Below are 22977 nucleotides of genomic sequence, written 5' to 3' on the forward strand. Positions count from 1 at the left end.
AATGGAACTAAACAAGAAATCAGTAACAAAAAGATACCCGGAAAATCCCCCAATATTTGGAAATTAAACAATACACTTCTCAGTGACTCCTGAGTCACAGAAGTCTTGAAAGAAAGTGTGTTGGGGTTTTTTTAAAGCTTTTATTTGGAGAGAGAGAGAGAAAGTGAGTGTGCACGTGTCCACATGAACAAGGGGGAGGGGCAGAGGGAAGGGGAGAATCTCAAGCAGACTCCAGGCTGGGCTTAGAGCGCAAGGCAGGGCTTGATCTCAAAACCCTGAGATCAAGACCTGAGCTGAAATCAAGAGTCAGACATGGAAGATTAACCAACTGAGCCACCCAGGTGCCCCAGAAAGAAAGTATTTTTATTTCAACTAAATGACAATGAAGACACAAAACATCAAAATTCGTGGAATGCAGTTAAAGCAGTGCCTACAGGGAGATACATAGCATTAAAATGCATGTACTAAAATAAAAATCTAAAATCAATAAACTAGGATTCCACCTTAAGAAATTAGAGAAAGAAGGGAAAATTAAATGCAAAGTAAGCAGAATGAAGGAAATACTAAGTACAAAATAAAAATCAATGAAATTGATACAGAAAACATCACAATACAGAAAAACATTAAAGAAAAAGAAAACCAAAAGCTGGTTCTTCTAAAAGATCAACAAAATTGATAGACCCCAAATGCAAACAAGAAAAAAAAGTGAGAAAACACAAATTACCTGTATAGGCAATCAAAGAGGGGACATCAGTACAGATCCCACAAACATTAAAAGGGAACACTAGCATAGCCTAATTCAATGCCCATAAATCCAATAATTTAGATGGAATACAGTTAAGTACTTTGAAAGACAAAAACTACCAAAACCCACTCAAGAAGAAATAGACAACCCACAGAGCCCGATATCTAATAAATAATTGAATTTTTAGTTAAAAACCTTTAAAAAAAAAAAAAAAAAGAAAATCCCAGGCCCAGATGGTTTCATTGGTGACTTCTACCTAACATTTAAGGAAGAAATATGGGGCACTTGGCTGGCTCAGCCGATAGAGCATGTGATTCTTGATCTCAGGGTTGTGAGTTCAAGCCCCACGTTGGGGATAGAGATTACTTAAAAAAAATTTTTTTTAAACATTTAAGGGAGAAATAATACCAATTCTACACAACCTCTTCCAGAAAATAGGAAACCACTTCCCAAGTCATTTCATGAGCATCTTCCTAAAACCAAAACCATAGAAAAGAAAGTTACAGGATCAATATCTTTCATCACATTAGACGTAAAATCCTCAAAAATATACTAGCAAATAGAGCTCAGAAACACTGAAAAAAGACTCATATATCATGAGCAAGTAGATTTCATCCCAAGAATGCAAGGTTGGTTCATCATTTGAAAATTGATCAATGTAATTCAGCATATTAAAAAAACTAAGTTAGAAAAGCCATACATCAAATCAATAGACTCAGAAAAATAATATTTACAAGATTCACCACCCATTCATGACAAAAACTGTCAGCAAATTAGGAATACTTACATCATATTTAATAGTGAGAGACCGAATGCCTTCCCCCTAAAATCAAAAACAAGGGAGGTCCTCTCTCACCACACCTACAGGGGAGGAACCTGGGAGATACTACTTTAACCAAGTAACCAAGATTATCATCACCAGTGATAAATCGTATTGATAGCATGTACCCCCCTGAAATTATAAGATGAGAATGCATTTCCCCTCTACGGTATTCCTCCCAAAAGCCCATAGCCCCAATCTAATAATGAGAAAAACATTACACAAATACAACTTGAGAGACATTCTACAGAATATCTGACCACTCATGGAAACTATCAAGATCTTGAAAAGCAAGGGAAGACTAGGAAAGCAACACAGCCAAGAGGAGACTAAGGAGATATGGCAACTACATGCCATGTGGTATCCTGGAGGAAAAGAACATTAGTGAAAAAACTGATAAAATCCAAATAGTCTATAGTTTAGTTAATAGTGATGTACCAATGTTAATTTCTTAGTTTTGACAAAAGTACCAAGGTTATGTAAGATACTAGCTTTAGAGAAAACTGGTGAAACGTATATGGGAGCCCTCTTAACTACTTTTGTGACTTTTCTGGAGACCTAAAATAATTCCCTCCAAAACTATCTTTTTAAAAAAACCAAAAGGTAAGGGGTGCCCAGGTGGCCCAGTCAGTTAAACATCTGCCTTTGGCTCAGGTCATGATCTCAGGGTCCTAGGATCATGCCCCATGTCAGGCTCTCTGCTCAGGGGGGGGGGGTCTGCTTCTCCCTCTCTTTCTGGGCTCTCTCTCTCTCTCAAATAAATAAATTAATTAAAAATTAGGGGCGCCTGGGTGGCACAGCGGTTAAGCGTTTGCCTTCGGCTCAGGGCATGATCCCGGTGTTACGGGATTGAGCCCCACATCAGGCTCCTCCGCTGTGAGCCTGCTTCTTCCTCTCCCACTCCCCCTGCTTGTGTTCCCTCTCTCGCTGGCTGTCTCTCTCTCTGTCAAATAAATAAATAAAATCTTTTAAAAAAAATTAAATTCAACTTAAAAAAAGCAAAAGGTCAGAAAAAGATACACTGTGTAAACACTAACCAAAAGAAAGCTGGAGTGAGTATATTAATTTCAGATAAAATATACTTCAAAACAAAGAATATTTCTAGGGATAAAGACAAATATTACATAACTATAAGGGGGTTAAATCACCAAGAAAACATAACAATCCTAACTGCATGTACCTAAATACAGAAATCAAAATACCTGAACTACTACTAAAACTGACAGATTTGAAAGGGGTAGACAAATCCGCATTTATAGTTAGAGACTTCAATACTCCAGTCTTTGTGGGGCGCCTGGGTGGCACAGCGGTTAAGCGTCTGCCTTCGGCTCAGGGCGTGATCCTGGAGTTCTGGGATCGAGCCCCACATCAGGCTCCTCCACTATGAGCCTGCTTCTTCCTCTCCCACTCCCCCTGCTTGTATTCCCTTTCTCGCTGGCTGTCTCTATCTCTGTCGAATAAATAAATAAAATCTTTAAAAAAAAAAAAAAATACTCCAGTCTTTGTAATCAGTAGAATAAGTACATTGAAAATAACAGAGATATAGAACACCTGAAAAAGACCATCAACCCACATGACCTAATTCACATGTATAGAACATTATACCCAATGACAGAATGCACATGCTTTTCAAGTACACATGGAAATTCACCTAGATCAACCATGTTCTGGGCCATAAAACAAACCTCTGCAAATTTAAAAGAACTGAGGTCAAGCAAAGTAAAGTATGTCCTGTGACCATTACAGAATTAAACTAGAAACCAACAACAGAAAGATATCTGGGAAAATCCCCCAGATAACTGTAAAATCATGTGAGGTACGCATATATACCATTCACATGTACAAACCATCCCCCTCCCTCCCCACCACTATCAGAGCTGCAAGGAGAGGTGTCCTCTCCCCCACAAGCCCAGGCTGTATTTTTGTGAAACCTTTCCCTCTTCAAGACTACCTACTTTTCAAGCAAATATAGTTTAATTTTATTACCAAGAGAATTTCTAAGCAAACACGGTTTATAAACTTTTTACCAGGAGAATTTATATGACAATTCTAAGCCAGTCAGACTTCTCAGTCTGATTTTTCACGCATGAACATGTAAATATTTTTATGCTAGCCATTTTACTCTCATTCTGCCCAAAGCATATTCAAACCAAATCTATAATGTACAGAACTCTTTAAAGAAAAAATATTTTCTGATTTTAGTTCAGGAAAATGAACAGTATTTTTTCTTTAATCATAATATTATTGCATCCAATCCTTAATGAAACACGGGCACTTTCTGAATTATGACTATTTACCTAGCAAATGACACTTTCTAAAAAAGCTGTGAAACTTCACCTCCCCAAGGGCTTTCTGTCCTACAGGGATGACCATTAGCACCACCTAGTGGATGAAATAATAAACTGGGATTCAACATCTCTTTGTCTTAGAATTGAGGGACACCCTGCTGAAGCAAGATGGAGCCTTAAACTCTATCAGGCCCAACCCATTGTATTATATGGAGAGAAGTGGGGGGAACGGTGCCTGAAGAACTTAAGTGACTTGAATGTGATCACAGACACAAATGCCACGACCCCTGATTTTTACACTCGCAAACTGGCCCTTTCTATTGCACTTCATAGCCATGTGCAAACAAATTCACCTCAAACTTTACCTTCACCATATGCAAAATTTGCCTGGAAATGGATCAGAGACATAAAATTAAGAGCTAACACCTTAAAACTCCTAAAAGAAAACAAAGGGGAAAAAATCTTAATGACCTCGAAGTTGACAAAAATCTCTTAAATACGACACAGAAAGTACTAATTATGAAGGAAAAAAATCAATAAATTAGACCTCATCAAAATTAGACCACAACAAAGCAAATACCCTTTGTTCTCTGAAAAATACTTTTATAAAAATTAAAAAGCCACAGACTGGGAGAAAATATCTGCAAAACATATATCCAACCATAGAGCAAAAGCTTTGAACAGATACTTCCCTAAACAAGATATATGGCTGGCTTATGTAAAAATGCTCAACGGCCATTGATCATTTGGGAAATCCAAATTACAAATACAATGAAACACCACTATACTAGACCACCAGAAATGCCATTAAATGGCTTAAAACTAAAAAGACTGATCATACCAAATGTCAACGAGTATATGGAGCAACTCAAGCTCTCACACACTACCTGGAAATGTAAAATTACAAGTTCACTTTGGAAATGGTTTAGCAGTTTCTTAAAAACATAAATATACATCTACTACGTGACCCAGCCATTGCACTCCTAGCTGTATGACAGAGAAGGAAGAAAGCACGTGTCCACCAAAGATTTGTACATGAATATTTATAGCCACTTAAGTGTGTAGTAGCCAAAAACTGGAAATTACCCAAATGGCCATTAGCAGATGAATGGGTAAACAAAATATGTTATATCCTTAAAATGGAATAATTATCAATACCAAACAGAAATAAACTATTGACGCATGCAACATTATACATGAACTTCACAATACTTAAGTTGAGTAAAAGGTGCCAGACAAAATACTAGATGTTATAATTCATTTCTATAAAATTCTATAAATTGCGAACTAATCTATAGTGACAGAAAGTAGATCAGTGGTTGACTAGATGGAAGATCAGAGGAAAGGGAGAGGATATTAAAAAGGGACACAAAGTTACTTTGTGTAACTGGACATGTTCATTATCTTAGTTGGGATGATAGCTTTATGGGGGTATGTGTGCGTGTGTGTATATATGTATGTCAAAATTCATATATATGTCAAAATTCATCAAATCATACAATTAAAATATGTGCAGTTTATTGAATATCAATTATACCTCAATAAAACTATAAAAAATGAAAAAACATATTTATTCACCACATAACCCAGCATTCTATTTTTAGGCATTCACCCAAGAGACATGAAAACATATGTCTACGTTCTAGAACAGGAAAAACCAATCTATAGTGACAAAAAGCAGATCACTGGTTGCCTAGGGTCACGGTGGAAGATTAATTGCAAAGGGGCACCATCTGGAGAGAACACTTTACAACTACAGGAAGTTTCTGGATGGGAATTTTCCCATACACTCTATACATACACTTATAAAATACGTTCTGAATTGCAAAGGTGATTGAAAAGACCAATAAACCCTGAAACAAATAATACCTTATATGTTAATTCACTGGATTTAAATAAAAATAAAATAAAAAATAAAAAGACCAATAACAACTATCCTTTCCTAAAACAACTCTGCACCAAGCACTGGGCCCTCTACATACATCTCCTCCAATCTTACAGTCCTCTAGTATAGGTATTATTATTCTCATTTTAGAATAGGAGGCTTGGACTCAGAGAAGCTAAGCAACTTACCCAAGGTCTCTCAGTAAGTAAATGAGTGAGCCCCCGCCTCTAAGAATAAATCTGGGTTTGTCTTAACATAAAGTATTTCTGACACAATGTCCTGCCTTCTCAACACCCAACACACTTGCTAACAGGGGATGAACTCTGTTCTACCGAACTCCAAGAAAAATGCTTTTGCTTCCTTAAACAAGTACTTCCTTGAACACAAGTATCTGCTGGTATAATGTCATTCGTTCCCCAGGTGATGCCTAACACATGCAAGTACTCAATAAATATTCTGTACCTTTTAACTTAAACTCGTAAGATTTATTCTAAAGTAACCATTAGTTGCATTACAAATCTTTTCCATTATTAATATCTCTGACTATACTTAACAAGATAAAAAGTGCCCAAATCTCTCATAATTGCATCATGTTAGTGAGCTCCAGATCTTTCTAACGACATGATGTGGGTCACTTTTACATTGATGAAAATAGTTTACTCTTTCGTTAAGCTTTTCCTACATACCCCATGAGAGCATTCTGCTTTCTACTGATGTCACAGAGAGAGCCTTCTGAAGCTTCAATAAATAGGAAAAAAGAAGCAGATGCCATTGTTATGCTCATTAAAAAAAGCAAGGAAAAGGAGGTGGAAATAATCACCAAACCCCTTACATTCAGTGACCTAGTACTTTTCCAAAACGGAATTCAAGGTTTGCCAAGGACTTCTTAAGTAATTCGGCCTGAGCAATAATGTAAGATATACAGCTGGAATCCATTATATACTCTGCTTTATAGGTGAGGCACTGGTCCCTCTATCCTAAAACATGAAAATGAAGGTGCTCCCTAGTTGTATGCAGAAAGGCATTCAAGCATCACCTTCACAGAGGATGATCATTTGGGCAATTTTTTTTAAATGGGACCTCTCATAGGGAACATTCTTATAGAAAAAGAATAATGTTCAGTGGTATAAGTAAATCAGGCACACGAAAACAGAAACCTCTTCAGGCTATTTGTCGGCTGTTCATCACCACTATGCTAAGAAATTTACAAACTAGAAGGTTTGTCACTTTGTTTCCTTAAAAATAAAGGTTGGACCACTCACACACTGCTGATAGAAGTTTAAATTGGCACAATTTGGAAAATTGTTTAGCCGTATCTTTGAAGCCGGACATATGCATATACTAATGACCAATAATTCTACTTCTATGAAGATAACTAAAAGAAATGCACACACATATTCACCAAAAGACGCATACATCATGTTCCTAGCAGCATTATTCCTAAGAGCAAAAAACTGGAAACAAGCCAAATGTCCATCAACAGTAGAACGAACAAATAAATTGTGACTTATAATGGAATACTATACAGCAATAAAAATGAACAATCTATTTCTCCATGCAACAATATCGACAAATCTCTTTTTGAAAGGTTCAATAAAAGCTAAGCACAAAACAGTACATTCCATGGTTCCTACTATACAAAGTTCAAAATCAGGCAAACTAATCTATGATGTTAAAAGTCAGGATGGTAGTTACCCTTTGCAGGGAGCAGGAGAAACTAGACAGGGGTAGAAGGGAGGTACTAGGCTAATACGGTAGATTGTGTTCTATTTCTTAATCTGTGTGCTGATTACATGGGTGTATTCACTCATGAAAATTCAACAAGCTATGTATTTAGGATTTGTGCACATTTCTGCAGATGTTCAAAAAGCTTGTTTTAAAAAACAAGACTAAAAATATGCCTATAAAAGCACCTCTTTGGGGCGCCTAAGTGGCTCAGTCAGTTAAGCATCTGGCTCTTGATTTCAGATCAGGTCATGATCTCAGGGTCGTGAGACTGAGCCTCACGCTGGGTGTGAAGCCTGCTTAAGATTCTCTCCCTCGCCCTCTGCTCCTCCACCTTCCCCCCCACCTCGAAAGAAAGAAAGAAAGAAAGAAAGAAAGAAAGAAACTCTTTAACTGAGATTCCTAATTCATTAATTTTTTTTTTAAGTATACAAAAGTAAAGGAATAACAGACCAGACCATGGTACAAACTCAATGCAGAAACAAGAGAGAAATATCATGGGTAACCAAGGACGAAGAAAGGTCATCACAGCGCATGCTTTGAAAAGGATAGTATCTCCCTCGACATGGTGTTAAAAGACTCTTCCAACTAAACAACACTCTCCACTTCTTTGCCAAAGGCGGGCTGAGAGCTCAAAGCTAATAGGCTACTTTCTAGAATGCTCACAGGCTTCTGGTCTAGTGGATTTGTAACCAAGAGCTGGCTAGATTTGTTCTCAGACCAGTTTATCCCATTTTCACTGGCTATTGCAATTACATAATTTAATTAAATACTGCAGAAACATGATGCAAAAAGGGAGTCATTTTTATGAAAACTAAATTGAGAGTTTTAAAACACTCAATAAAGATAACTTACCAAAGAAAATTGCCATTGAAATAGGAAGAACAAGACAATTTGCAAAAGATGAGTAGAAAATCAAAAACTCTAGGACCATGCTGTCCAAATGCTTCCTAAACCATCTTCCAATTCTCACTCAGCTTTAAAGAAACATAAACTTGACATTATAAGGGCATTATGGGGGTAATCGATGCAAGAAAGCAGATCCTGAACTGTAATCAGCAGACCTCTACTCAAAGAAAAGGCAGTGGACCTACAACAAAAGACTAGCAAACAAATACATATTTTTTTTACAGGAAAATAAACTGTTGAATGTAGGTATCATTTTTATGATTCCCCATGCTGACCAATTTTTTTGGATTAACCAACGATCCATTCCACTTGTGAGGGATTAAAAAGGCTCTTCTGTACATCATTCAAGAAAACTAGGCAAAGTAATACTAGACACTCAAGCATCCCCCACATACATACACACACTCATAAACATCCCTTATATACCCACTTAACTGAAATAGTATTAAAAGGCAGAAGGCATCAAAAAAAGAAATCAAGACAATAGTGAAAATAGAAGAAGCATGGGGATATAGACGATCTTAGAAAGAAGGGCATACAAAGGAGGTTTTCACACAACTTTTCACAACGTGATAGGTATTTTGAAAGACAAAACAATCAAAACCTAGCCAGGTAGCCAAGCTTATCAGGGAAGTTCTTCCCCGCTATCTTACTGCCGTCCTGTTCTAGTCTTGAATGCAAGGGTCTCCAGAAGCCACAGTTTACAGTACTTTTGTTCATTTCCAGATTTGGCTGCAGACACCTCCCTCTGTGACATCACCAGGGGGAGTATTTACTTCTTTAAAAAAAAATTGGGGGTTGGGGGCAGAGGGTAAAAATTCCTAATTTAAGATGCATTTTACCTGACCGTCCCTGGAAGGCAAGGTGCAAAATGTTTTAAAACTCACAGCGTAGGGGCGCCTGGGTGGCTCAGCTGGTTACCCAGCCAACTCCTGATTTCAGCTCAGGTCATGATCTTAGGGTCCTGGGACCAAGCCCTGCGCTGGGCTCTGCCCTCAGCGGGGAATCTGCTTGGGATTCTCTGCCTCTCCCTCTCCCTCTGCCCCTCACCTGGCTCATGCGAGCTCATGTGCTCCCTATCTCATGCGCTCTCTCTCTAAAATAAATAAATAACTCTTTAAAAAAAATTCACAGTATAAAGTGACTATAAAAGCATTCGACACAAAAGTGAGGTTAACACTAACCAACCCACACAACGCATGCATAACGTTAAGAGCAAATATTGCTTAAGATAAGGTCATTCGGTAAGAAAATATAAATCCGTAAAACAGGTCGACCTTATCACTCAAGTTTTAAAATGCTTAATTATAATTTGTGAAGATTCTGGTTTCTGATAAATACTACTAACACAGAAAGTTAATAGGTATCTTTCATAAACTTCAGTTGACATACTTTACTTGCCAGTTACTTTCCTAAATTATTGGAAGGTAAAATTAATATTGCTATCCTCTTTTACAGTGTGAAAGGTACCCTGAGAACCTAAGTAACAAGGAAGGAGGGACTGGGGGAAGGAGACAGAAGGAAATTAACATGAATTGGGTACCCATTCTGTGGTAGAGCTCCATCCATAACACAACCTTGGGAAACAGGAATTGCTATTTCCATTTTACAGATGCAAAAAGAGAGCTTAACAATCATAAATAATGTGTTTCTGGTTACACAGATAATAAACAGTAGAATAGGCTGTAACCTAAATCTGTCTGATTCTATATTGCCTATAATACAAAAAAACCAGAAGTATCTTAATTCATCTGGCATGTTGGCCATCTTAAATTAAATAATACACTTTATTAAGAGGTATATATTTATATCACAGCACAAAACAAGAAAGACCAAAACAGCCACAACATAACAGATGCTTGCCCTCCAGAGGCTTACAATTAAAGAAAATGTTCCCACGCACACACAGGTTAAGGAATACAGTGTAATGGGGCGCCTGGGTGGCACAGCGGTTAAGCGTCTGCCTTTGGCTCAGGGCGTGATCCCGGCGTTATGGGATCGAGCCCCACATCAGGCTCCTCTGCTATGAGCCTGCTTCTTCCTCTCCCACTCCCCCTGCTTGTGTTCCCTCTCTCGCTGGCTGTCTCTATCTCTGTCAAATAAATAAATAAAATATTAAAAAAAAAAAAAAAGGCATACAGTGTAGTGATTAATCACTCCTTGAGGGAGGCCATCCATAAGTGATATGGGAGCTCAGAGAAGCCTGGGATCCACGCGGTTTCAGCAGTTGAGAAAGGCTTTATGAAAGATGTAAGATCATAGCTGGATCCTGGAGATGGAAAATGTTGATCAGGTGTAATGAAAGGCCCTCCAGGACCGGGAAAAGCAGAGGTAAGGATGAACACGATGAATGTGAGTAACAGTGAAGGGGCCAGCAGGACTGCTTCAAGAAGTAAAGGACTAAGTGGAAACAACCCAAGTGTCTATCAACTGATGAATGAATAACCAAAACATGATATACCCACGCAGTACAATAGGACTCAACAACAGAAAGCAAGCACTGACACATGTTACAACATGGATGGACCTTGAAAACACTATGCTAAATCAAAGAAGTCAGTCACAAAAGGCCACATACTGTATAATTTCATTTACATGAAATGTCCAGAGAATAGGCAAATCCGTAGAGACAGAAAGCAGACTAGAGATTTCCAAAGGCTGGAAGGGGTGGAAAGAAGTGAGGAGTGACTGCTTATAGGTACAGGGTTTCTTTGGGGGATGATGAAAATGTGCTAAAATTGATCATGGCGATGGCTGCACAACTCTGTGAATACACTAAAATCCACTGACCGGCACACTTTAAATGCGTGAAGTGTATGGCAAAGAAACTACAGCTCAATCAAGCCATTTAAAAAAAAAAAAAAAAAAGAGTTGAGGGCCTGGGGGAATATCACACTGCACAGCTAAGATGGAGTCCCTTATGCCAAGTTTTGAGGGTCTGGAATTTATGTGGTAGGCAATTAGAGATAGGTAAGAAAGACTTACCTAATGAAAGCATAGTATACAAATTTAGGGCTCTTCTCTAACAAAATTATTCACATATTTTAAGTACTTTCCTAAAATATATGCCAAAATCACAAAGACGACAGAGAAGAGGAAAAAGATGATGCGATGGGATTTTGACGAAGCCACAAGCTGTGACTATTAGGAAAGCTGTTTTGCTTCTGCACTAAATGCCACAGATGGCTGGTATCAGCATCGTATTTATGCAAAACCACAAATTCATCTGTGTCATGTCTTCAAATACCGTAATGTTCTAAGCTTAATTATGAAAACTACATTAACAATTGATCTGCCATATTTTAGAGTGAGATGATGAACCGTGTAATTTGTTTTTCATTGGATGACAGTACCCTACAGATAATGTTTTATATATTAGATTCAATTTAAAAGCTATCAGAACCCCACTGGTATAAAGCATGTGTGATGCAAACACATTTGTCTGAATTCTAATTTACCCTAAGATTCCAAAAGAGATTTACTATACAAAATAAGAAAACTAAAGAGATAAATCTGACATTCGGGGGGGGGGGGGCTGGCATCTGGATATTAAATATCCAATATCCAATACAAAGGAAAAGGCAAAGCACTCAAAAATCAATCTGAAAAGCAGATAAAAAAATCAGGGAGCGCCTGGGTGGCTCAGTGGGTTGACATCTAACTCTTGGTTTCCACTCAGGTCATGATCTCAGGGTCCTGGGATCTAACCCACAGGATCTGCGCTCCCTGCTCAGCCCAGTCTGCTTATCCCTCTCCCTCCCCCTCTGTTCCTCCCTCTCTCTTTCTCCCTCCCCCTCCCACCCTGCACTCCCTCTCTCAAATAAATAAATAAATAAAATCTTAAAAAAAAAAAAAAACAGGTCTCAGTATGAAGTTCTATAGCATTAGGAAGTACGATGGAAAAAAAAGGCACACCGTACATTTAAAATAAAAGGTTTGATATAAGGGCAGAAGAGGTTGTAACAGAGGCAAAGTTTGGAGCTCATCTATTAGACAATCCCACATCTTCCCCGGAATTCCAACAAAGAAAGAACCTTTCAGGCAGTGTGCCGTTTATCCCTTCGGAAGCTAGCCTAAAGGTGAAATCCCAGTTTCCCCCAGGAGGTGGTGAGATGGTAGGAATACAAAGAACTCCACTGGAGAGCCTATGCACAACCGAACTAGTGTTCGCCTTCTGAGTCACCTTGCAAACCTCCTTCAAGGTAGATGAGGCACAAGAAACTAAAGGAGATATCAGATCTCTTTAAAAAAAAAAAAAAAAAACCTCTCATCTAAGAATGAGAGGACCCATCTGTTTCTGAAGGGCTTTGTAAATTCCAGAACTGGATGAAACGTGTGTTCTGTGTCTGAGAAATACAGACAACTTAGATGAGCCGATTCACTAACAAACAATAAAAGCAAAATAGAAAACAAGTAAGTTCTCCTTAAAAAAGAAGCCTTGTCACTGATATCTAGAGTAAGGTATCTGCGGTCGCAGGTAAGTAGAACAAGACTCTCCGTTTCCTAATTTCCTGATTGTAAGCCAGCGTTTATGCAAAAGAAGAGAATTCAGTGGAAGTATCCAGTAGGAACTTATTACAAATCATCAACTGCTGTATGTTAAAACAAAACTTATCTAAACTCTCCTCAATTGTCTACTCCAAACAAAAGAACTCAGGGAAAAGGCAGAAGTTTACAGCTATTGTTCACTGTATTAGACATGTTAATTACTAAGGAATAAAGTACTTCAAATATAACATAATGAAGTATCAAAAAAGGTTAAACCTGAATTATTCTCTATGTAAACATCAAGAACACATTACTGTTAATTCATACATAAATAAAAGTTTTCTTTTAAATAAACAGGGAGAAATAACGACAGCATACTGCCAAAGATCACCAAAGGAGGGGAAAGAACACTAACATAAGGTCTAACACCCAGAAACATTTTCAAGTGATAGAATTACTAGAATGGTCTAAATTATAAGCATGCTACAATTCTGACTACACTAAGAACAGAAACCCAAGAGGTCATGAATAGGCTAAAAAAAAAGTCATGGGGAGGGATTTTTTTTTTTTTTTACAGGATCCTCCACTGAATAACCTGGAACTAGAAGCATGACCTATAAATTAGAAAGGAGAACAGGAAACTTGACAGCACTTGAAACTGGCAAAGCTGACCCAAACTAAGGAAACAAGGATGATAAATATCTCAGGAAGTAAATAACACCAGTTTTCAAAATCTGTTCAAAAAAACACAAGTGAAAACTAATTTGCCAAAGGAAAAACATGTGGCTATAAGTTAAAGAGAAATTTTTAAACAAATATACACAAAATGCCTTAGGAAAATTTCTGCTTCGGAAGTATTTTCACAGATAAGTTCATTAATGTTCACTGCATTAGCTTTTAAAAAGTTAAATCTGAAGTTTTTTTAGTTGAAAGAAATTTTATAAATGTATGCAATAACCACTTGCATTAATTCTGCAGAGCTTGTGAGATTAAACTTAAACGAGAATAGGCTCAATTAAATTTTAAAATCTTTCAGACAAAATTACAAGGCTTACACAGCAAAAGTAATACAAACAGGATATCCTGAGCATCAAACTGAGCTACTCTATCTGGGGGGGGGGGGGGGGTTCTATATAGTAAATAGCATATAAGTTCAAACTCTATGATTAGCTTAAAATTAAACACTGGACACTCTTTAAGGCTCATCTAAATTTACTGGATCTTTGGGAGAACAACCAAAACTGGAAAATAAAAAAAGAATGAGATCCAATTCAAATCCTTAGCTGTTCTGTTCTTCCTCCTCCAAGAAATATTCTTTAAGTTGGTTGTCTTACTTGATTTCAGTTCTCAAACATGTAAGTCCATACCCAAATCTTAACTTATAATTAAGTGCTACGCATGCCAGAGTACTCTGCTCAAGCGGTTCAGTAAATCTGAACGTAACTGTAACATTTCACAACGCGTTCATCCATGCTGCTACAGGGAACGAGCAACAAATTCACAGAAAGACTTCGAGCAATACCTGAGCAGATAAACAGCCCTTTCAATATCACTGAGGTCTTCATCAACTGTCAATCTTTCTATTTCTTCCGGTGTCTGTCAAGTGTAAAATACAAATTATGCACACAAACGTGGATTAGTCTTGCCCCCCAGTGACCCTCCGGGAACCCCATATGAGTACAGACTGATGAAAAAGTTTCACAATTAAGCAGTATCATTGAAAACAATCAAGAGTCTGAAGACTCTGGGTGCGGACCTCAACCACAGAGGTCTCCGTCTCGAATTGCTGGGGTAATGGAGTTTGGGGGTTTGGAGTTGCTTTTTTTTTTTTCTTTTCTTTTTCTTTTTTAAACTGTTCTGGCTTGAGAATTACATTGTGGCTTCGTAACATTGCCGAACTCGATTTTATATGCATATATAAAATACCTACGTACTTTTAAATCTCTAATACCCTAAAGCTGTTTCTCCAGCATTTTCCACCCCAGGAAATGCTACAAGGGGGATGGAGGCAAACAGCAGCCGAGAGAGAATGAGAAAGACGAAATGTGGAGTGGGGGAAGGGAAGGGAATAAACTCGGGCTGGAAGGAAATCAAAGATTGGCGATCTTGCGGCAGGTGGGAGTGAGAAGAGCTCAACAGAGCATTTGAAAGGACAGCTGGGGGGGGGGGGTCCGTAAACTAGGTTTGCAGGCAGTGAGGGTTGGAGGCTGGGACGAAGATGACTCTGCGGGGTGGGGGAGCGAACTGAAGGTTGACTCCCTCAAGGCGGGGAGTGGGGATCAGGGTCCCAGCTGGAGTCCTGGAGGGGCTGGGAAGAAAGGACGTGCGGTGACTCAGGATGGGGGCGAAGGGTCGAGGGGGCTTTGAAGATCCGTAGCGGGACGACCGTAGCCGGGGTGCTGGGTGGGAGGTGAAGGGAGGCCTGGCCGACTAAGGGGCAGAGGTACTCGAGCTTGCTCGGATGGAGGAAGGGGAAAGTGGGATCCGGCGTGTCTCCGGGAGGGGGGGCGGAGCTGTGTTGACTGAGGAGTGGGACGGGGTCGGGGGTGGGCACTCAGGAGGGGACAAGGCGGCGGCGGCCTCGAGGGGCAGCTCCCTCAGGGCGGAAGAAGAGGGGCCACGGCCGTCCGGGAGGGGCGGCTCGGGGGACTACGCTGGACCGGCCGTTCCTGGGGGCGGGTTGGGGAAGGGGCCCGGGCTGGACCGGGGGACTAGGGAGCCCAGGGCGTCCGAGTGGCCAGTCCCTCGGGGATGGGGGTCCGAGCTGGGAGAATCGTAGCTGCGTCGAAGCAGGGGCACCGACAGAGACCGGTTTAGGGTGACACGGCGACCGGAGGAGGACTGAGGGTCCAGCCCGACTCCGAGAGGGTCCCGGGCCGCCTCAGGAAGGAGAAGGGGACGGGACGGGGTCGGGGCCCGAACCAGTCGCCAGGCGCCCTGCGGGCAGTTCCTCCTCCCCGGGGCGCACCTTGAGGCTCCGGCGGACCGGCCTCTCGATGATGGTGAGCTCCTGCAGGTCCTCCATGTAGCCGAACAGGCTGTTCTGACTGAAATCCATCGCGGCAGCGGCGGGCGGCGGCGGATGCATGGACCGCCGGGCCCCCTCGCCGCCCGGGCCGGAGCGGCCCCGGGATGCCGGACGCTCGCAGCCCCGCGGCCGCCCACCCGCAGGACTTTCTCCCGCTCTCGGCCGCGGGAGCCGGGCGGGAGGGTAGCTGGCGGCGGGAGAAGGAGCGCGGCCGCCGGGGGGGGCGGGGCGGGCAAGGAGAGGGGGCGGGGCGAGGCGCGCGGGCGGCCCGCGGGGGCGGGGCCAGAGGCGGGGGCGGTGCCACAAGTCCGCCTCAGCCCCGCCCCCCCAGGCTCCGCGCGCACGCGAGTCAGACGCAACTGCCGCGCCACGCTGTGGCTGCCCCCTCCGCCCCTCTGCGCCCTCCTCTCCCCTTGCCCCGCCCCTTGCCGAGGGAGCCCCTCCCTGTGGCGCGTGCGCAGAACCTTCCGCCTCCTGCAGCCTGCGGAGGCGGGCTGGGGGCGGGGGCCGGGAGCGGAGAGGCTGAACCAATGACAGGGGAAGCAAAGGAGAGGGAGGTGGGCTGCTGTCGTATTTAACCTGCAGGAATACCCTTCTGATAATTCGTGTGTTCGCCCACCCCAGCAGGCGAGCTGTGCACGTGGAGACTACCCTAGCTCAGCTCTAGCCCTGGGGGTGGGATGTGTACTCACAATCAGCAATTACAGCGTGGTGTGTGCGCGGGCGATGGGGGAAAGGGTGTATGGAAATACAGTCCTGGAGGAGCTAGCATTTGGGTGGGGCAGCGGCCAGAAAAGGACTGCCAGAGGGGAAACACTTAAATTGAATCTTAAACAATCAGACTTTCCTAGAGAAATAAGAGTACGCCTATTTGGAATTGAAATCTGGGCTTGTTTTGATTGTGGGACATACCGCTAGGAGTGCGGGGAAGCAAGCGCGTGGCGAGGTGGGTGGAAGGGAGAGGCAGGTCATTTTTAGAGAAAGGCCCTGCTCTGGGCAGCCACACTGACTCCTTTGCATTTGATTCTGTTAAGAATAAGAAGCCATGGGAAGGGGATTGGGCGATTTTTTTGGACCTCGGAGACAAAAGTTATGTTGACCATACTCTTCAGCTCCTAGGAGAGGTCTTTTTAATCTTATTTTGTTATTTCCCACTCGTTCCCTCTCCACAGTCCCATTTCTCTATGCGCCATGCGCACCCTCTCTTTTATGTTTAAGATATGTCCCAGTTCATGGGTATATCCTCCAGAGATACTGTTGGTTTCTGTATTATTTTTAAAATACCTGGAAGGTACTCTGCTAAGAACTCGTTCTGTTTCTTGTTTTTCCCTCAACATAACTTAGTCTTAGGGATGTAACCATGGGGCGACCTAGATATTCTAGGTGTTCATTAGTCCTGACCACTAATAGTATTCAGTTTGTGCATCTAACACGTTTTACTTATGAGTTCCTCAAAAAATGGACAGTTAGGTTGCCAGCAGTTCCTCGTAACCACAGACAATACCGGAACGATATTAGACGTGCCCCTGTTGGATCGTAAAAAGAAAAGGAATGCCTGGTCATGGAGCCTACAATGGTTGTTTTCACTCTACCAAGCTGCCCTCTAGAGTGGCTTTGCCAGTTTGCTCTCCCACCAGTGGTACGTTAAGACAGAAAAGATTCCTGTTTTCCCGCTTCATTTGCTAATATTTGGTATTATCTGACGTCCTAACCTATCAATCTGATAGCAAAGTAGTATCACATTGTAATCTCATGATTTCGTTGTTGATCACCGATGCTACCCGTTTGTCCGTATACTGAAGAACCATTGAGATTTTTTTCCTTCTGTGAATTAACGATGTACATCCTCTGCCTATTTTTTGGCTAGATTTCCTATTATTTTTCTGAATGAATTAAAGGAGTTTCCTATATATTCTAAATATTAATCTTATGTCGGTCTTGGACAATGCAAGTATTTCTCCCGATCTTTCACATGTCCTGGTAGCTTGGCCAGTGTAGGGGAAGTCCTTATTTTGATATAAACAAGTACATCTAATTTTAGCCTTGTGGAGTGGGGTTTTTTGGGTCTCCTTGAAGAATCTTTTCCTACTCAAAATATTCTCCCACACCTTCCCCTCTTTAATAACTTCATACCTTTATCTATCACAGTTAGGTCTTAATTCATCTGCAGTTCACCTGGCATATGGTATAACCAGGAATACAATATTATTTTCTCTGCATGGTGAGCCAATTTGCCCAGCAGTACCCACCAACCAATCCGTCTTTTCTCCACTGTTGTGTGACGGCGTCTCTGTCCTACACCAACTCTTAACAGACACACGTCCCTATTTCTGGGCTCTCACTACTTCTCTGTTGGTCTAGATCTGTTCTTATACCTATGCTGCACTGATTTCATTGCTAAGTCTTTGTTATATGTCCTAATATCTGGTAGCATGAGTCCTCCCCCACTCTGCTCTTTTTTTATTCAGTATTGCCTCTGAAGTTCAAAGCAAAAATGTCAGTGGTTACCCCACAGCTAAAATTCAGGTATTCTGATCGCTGCTCCACATTAAGGAAGAAATGGAAGAGGCAGGGAGCTTGGAGAGATCAGGATGGAGAAGAGGCAGAGACACAGAAGAGGTAGTTTTCCTTAGCAATACCTTGCAGCCTCCCTTGTCTGTCAATTTCTGAAATTGTCCTCCTTTCCCCTTGGTTTGTAACTGATACTAAATAATACTTGTAAACTTTACCCTGTTTCAGCTAAGAAGTATTATCTCATGTTTAGATTTTGTAATACCATCATTTGAGACTTGATGATATTCTTAAATGAAAAATGGATTGAATACACAGACATAGCTTTGATGTTGGCTGCTACAGGGCAGGAGACTGATGAAGTCAGTTTGGTGACTAAAATCTGTAATGGCTGTAGTTACTACCCTGTGGTAGAAATAGCCTGCCCCAGCGTGGCTGCCAGGAAACCTTAGTCCCAGTCCCAGTCCCAGCTCTGCCAGTGACATGCAATGGAAGGAGTCTTGGAGCCCTGTTTTTCTTATCTGAATTGTTTTCTTATGACTTGTCTCCATGTGTGCCAGAAGCAGCCCTGTGAAGTACAGACGAGATGCACCACTATTCCAATATTACAGATACTGAAATTGAGGCGCCGAGAGGTTACATGACTTTAGGCACGAGCACACAGCTAAGAGAAGCTGAATTTATTCATTTCATGTATTCATTCAACAAAAGCATGGTGGTTAAGTGCATGGACTTCGGAGTCCAACTGCCTGGATTGGCTCTGGGCAACCGTCTAGAATCCTGGCTCTGCTACTTCCTACTATGGGCAAGTCTTTTCCCCACTCTGTCCCCCACTTTACTCAGTCTAAGATCAGAATAGCAGTAGTACTCAGCACAACGTCTTAAATGACTTGAATGAGATAATATGCACACAGTACTTAGAGGAATTCCCAACACATAGCAAGCATTATTACCATCAGACCAGTGTTCCTGTCCCCGGGCTGAGAAGAGATGTAATACACCGTGTGTTGAATCTGTTGATTCTTGTGGTTGGATCTGTGATTCTAGAATAATATTCTCCCAAAGAAGTCCAGGTCCTCATCACTGGAACCTGTAACTATGTTACCTTACTTGGCAAAAGAGGCTCTGAAGATGTGCCTCATTTAAGGATCTCGAGATGGGGAGATTATCTTGGATGATCCAGGTAAGCCCAGTGTAATCATAAGGGTCCTCACGAGTGAAAGAGGGAGGCAGAAAAGTCAGCATCAGACCTTGAGAAAACTTGACCAGCCATTGCGAGCTCAGAAAACAGAAGGGGCCCACAAGAAGACAGCCTTTACAAGCCGGAAAAGGAATACGAGAAATAAAAAAACTCTCCTAGGGCCCTCCGATGGGAATGTAGCCCCAATGACACCTTGATTTTAGCCCACTGAAACCCAGATCTAACTTCCGGAACTGTAAGATAATAAATTTGTGTGCTTTTAAGCTGCTAGATGGGTGGTAATTTACTGCAACAGCAAAACTAAAACTAAGCAATTATCTATATGAGAAAAATCTTTTAATTAGAGGACTGCCTCAGACCTCAGATAAAAATCAATCACGTGAATCAAAAACCTAAACGTGGCTCTCTGGGCTTGTACCTATGGGTAGCGACACAGCTAAACGCACCAAGAAGGTCAGAAGTGTCAGTAAATATACAGGAGCCACGAGGGCACCTCCCTCAAGAAAATGGTGAAGAAAATAGAAATGAGCTAGCACACCGAATGCACTCTTTCCTTCTGTGGCAAAATCAAGACAGAGAGACGAGCTGTGGGGATCTGGCCCTGTGGTTCCTGCATGAAAGTGGTAGTCAGTGGCACCTGGACCTACCTCACCTCTTCTGCCGCCGCAGAGACGTGATCAGTTACAAGACCCGTTGAAGGTCCAGCACTAGCCTAAGCGAGTTCATTATGTCACCATGACAGCAACAGCAAAACCAAAACATGAAAGACAGATCTTCCACACTTTTCCAAGAAAATACATGAGGACAGTTATATGACATCCGAAGACGGAGAGTTTTCTTAAACAAAACAAAAAACATAGACTATTAAATACTAAGATTGATAAATCTATCTACTTGAAAATTCAGAACTGGTATTCACCAAAAGACACCACAAAGACAGGGTGACAAGACAAACACTCGACTGGGAAAAGATATTTGTAACAAATTAATCAAAGAAGGATTGCTGTCCGGAATTAAGAACTCTAAAAAAATCAGTAGGAAGACAACTAAGTAAAAAAATGGGCAAATACACAACCACCTTACAGAAGGGGAATCACCAATAAACCGATGAAAAGAAACTCTACCTTATTTTAATAATCAGGGAATGGTAAATGGACACACCCAGCAAGGGAGCAAAAATTTTGAAGTCTGACCACATCAAGTGTTTGAGGGAGATAGTGCAAGAGGAACTCTTGCAGAGCTTTGGTGCTCATGCAAATTGATGCAACCACTTTGGAAAATAATTTGGCATTAATTTGCCAAATGGAATAAATCTCTTCAAGGCATATACCCTAGCACACCTGGACAAAGAGACCTGTAGGAGAAGGTCCACAGCAGTACAAATCATGATAGCAAAATCCCAGTAGCAACTGAAATGCCTCTCTACGGGAGAATAGATACATTAATTATTGCATACTCAAATCAATGGAAAACTATGACAGTGAAAATGAACCATGAGTACATAATTCAATAAAGATAAATCTCATGAACATATTGAACAATAAATGCAAATTGCCCAAGATTATCTGCAGCATGAAACTCTTACATAATGTTCAAAATCAGTAATATGTATATAATATCCCAATGTGGTTAAAATGGCCAAGAAAAGAAAAGGACACGATAAACACAAAAGCATAGTGTATTATTGGGACACCTAGGTGGCTCAGTCATTTAAGCCTCCAACTCCTGACTTCCACTCAGGTCATGATCTCAGGGTTGTGAGATCGAGCCCCGCATCGGGCTCCACGCTCAGCATGGAGTCTGCTTGAGATTCTCTCCCTCCCTCTCCCTCTGCCCCTCCCACTCACGCTTGCACCCTCTCTCTCTCTCTCTCAAATAAATAAAGTCTTTAAAAAAATAGTGTACTATTAATTTCTAGAACCAAGATGTGAGCAGGGAGGGGCACACAGAAGTCAAAGGTGTTGTGTTCTTTTTTGAACTGGGTAGTGATACATATTTGTTTTATTGTTAGGCTTCAACTATACATATGTATTCCGTATAATGTTTTATGCATGAAATGTTTTAGAAGTTTTTACATCAAGGAGATTATGTGGTTTCCAACTCTAATTTAGCATTCCTATCCATCCATTCATTTAAAACATATTTCAAGAACTCTGGCTATATGATAAAACATTGGTCTAGGCTAGGTCTACAGATACAAAGCAAGCCAGGTACAGGCCCTTCCACCACAGAGCTCACATCCTAAGGAGAACAATGGACATTGATCCAATAATCATCTACTGTGATTAAATATCTGATTACAAGCTATGATAACTGCTATGGACAAAATACAGGAGCTGGGATACTGACAGAGAAGGACCCCCCCCCCACTTTTGCCTAAGTGTCTTCTGTTCCTGCGGCATGACCCACCTACACTGATTAACAAGAGCCTAGGGACACAAGAGTGACAAGAGAGAGACCAGGTGGGGAATGATAGTAACTTGGACTAGAGTCACCATGACAGAAATGGAGTGATGTGAACAGGTTCACATATTCCGGGGCTGCTCCACCCATGATGCACTGGGGCATGGGCGGAGCTCAAGGAGGCACAGGTAGTGAGGATGAGTTCCATGTTTTTGGCTTGTGCAGCTGGATGGATGGAGACATCACCCACCCAGTGCTCGCTCTGTGCCTTCTTCAGTGTCTGAGTAGAAATCAACTTCTGACGACGGCCACAGAGCAGAGCTCCACCTGCAGCCCCAAGTGGACTGGCCAGCGTCTGCCCCCCAAGTCAGCAGCTGCTCCCTGTAGCTCCCTCCTCTTCAGCTTGGCTCTGGGTGAGCTAGTGGGCCACGTCTGCCAGAATCTATCCAGCACCTGACAGGTTGGTCAGCACCCAGGAAGGGCTCTGTTAATGTTTGCTGAGACACAGAAAGAGGCAGGAGGCAGGGAGGCTGGAACAGGGGCACTAAACTGGCATCAGAGGAGGTCAACCACTGTGGTCCAAGCCACCATTATTTCTCATCTGGATAACAGAGCCTCTGCTTCTGCCCTACGACTTTTAAAGGCCTTATACACACAGCCAGAGTGATCCTGTTAACTAGAAAGTCACACGCAGTCACCTCATGCTCTAAAACAGGGCTTTTCAACCTTGTTACTCCATGGGCCCTGGGAATTCTTTGTCGGGGAAGGGGAGAGAAATGCTGCCCTGTGCCTGGCAGGCTATTTAGTCACACCCCTGGCCTCTCCTCACTAGATTCCCGTATCCTATCCTGACCTCTCCTCACCTCCCCCCCGCCCCCCCCCACCCAGTTGAAAATGGAAATGTCTTCAGACATTGCCAAATGCCCCCTGGGAGCAAAATGCCCTCCCCCCCCCCCCTCGTTGGGAACCACTGC

The 22977-nt window shown here is 41.8% G+C and overlaps 1 protein-coding gene across 2 annotated transcripts in view; it reads right to left on the reverse strand.

Annotated features, from left to right (window-relative positions):
* PPP4R4 (protein phosphatase 4 regulatory subunit 4) overlaps positions 1-16082 on the reverse strand; it is a 102133-nt gene extending 86051 nt beyond the window's left edge. Inside the window, exons 1-2 of one of the 2 annotated variants that reach the window (XM_026515376.4) lie at positions 15829-16082; positions 14383-14456 (exon numbers count right to left, since the gene is read on the reverse strand). In XM_026515376.4, coding sequence (XP_026371161.2) covers positions 14383-14456; positions 15829-15948 — 194 coding nt within the window. In that variant the 5' untranslated portion in view covers positions 15949-16082. The remainder of the gene's footprint in view (positions 1-14382; positions 14457-15828) is intronic. The other variant, XM_057318510.1, reaches the window with a different exon arrangement.
* Positions 16083-22977: the final 6895 nt, after the last annotated feature.

The sequence above is a fragment of the Ursus arctos genome, unplaced genomic scaffold (assembly GCF_023065955.2).
Source record: "Ursus arctos isolate Adak ecotype North America unplaced genomic scaffold, UrsArc2.0 scaffold_25, whole genome shotgun sequence".
Classification (NCBI taxonomy): domain Eukaryota; kingdom Metazoa; phylum Chordata; class Mammalia; order Carnivora; family Ursidae; genus Ursus; species Ursus arctos.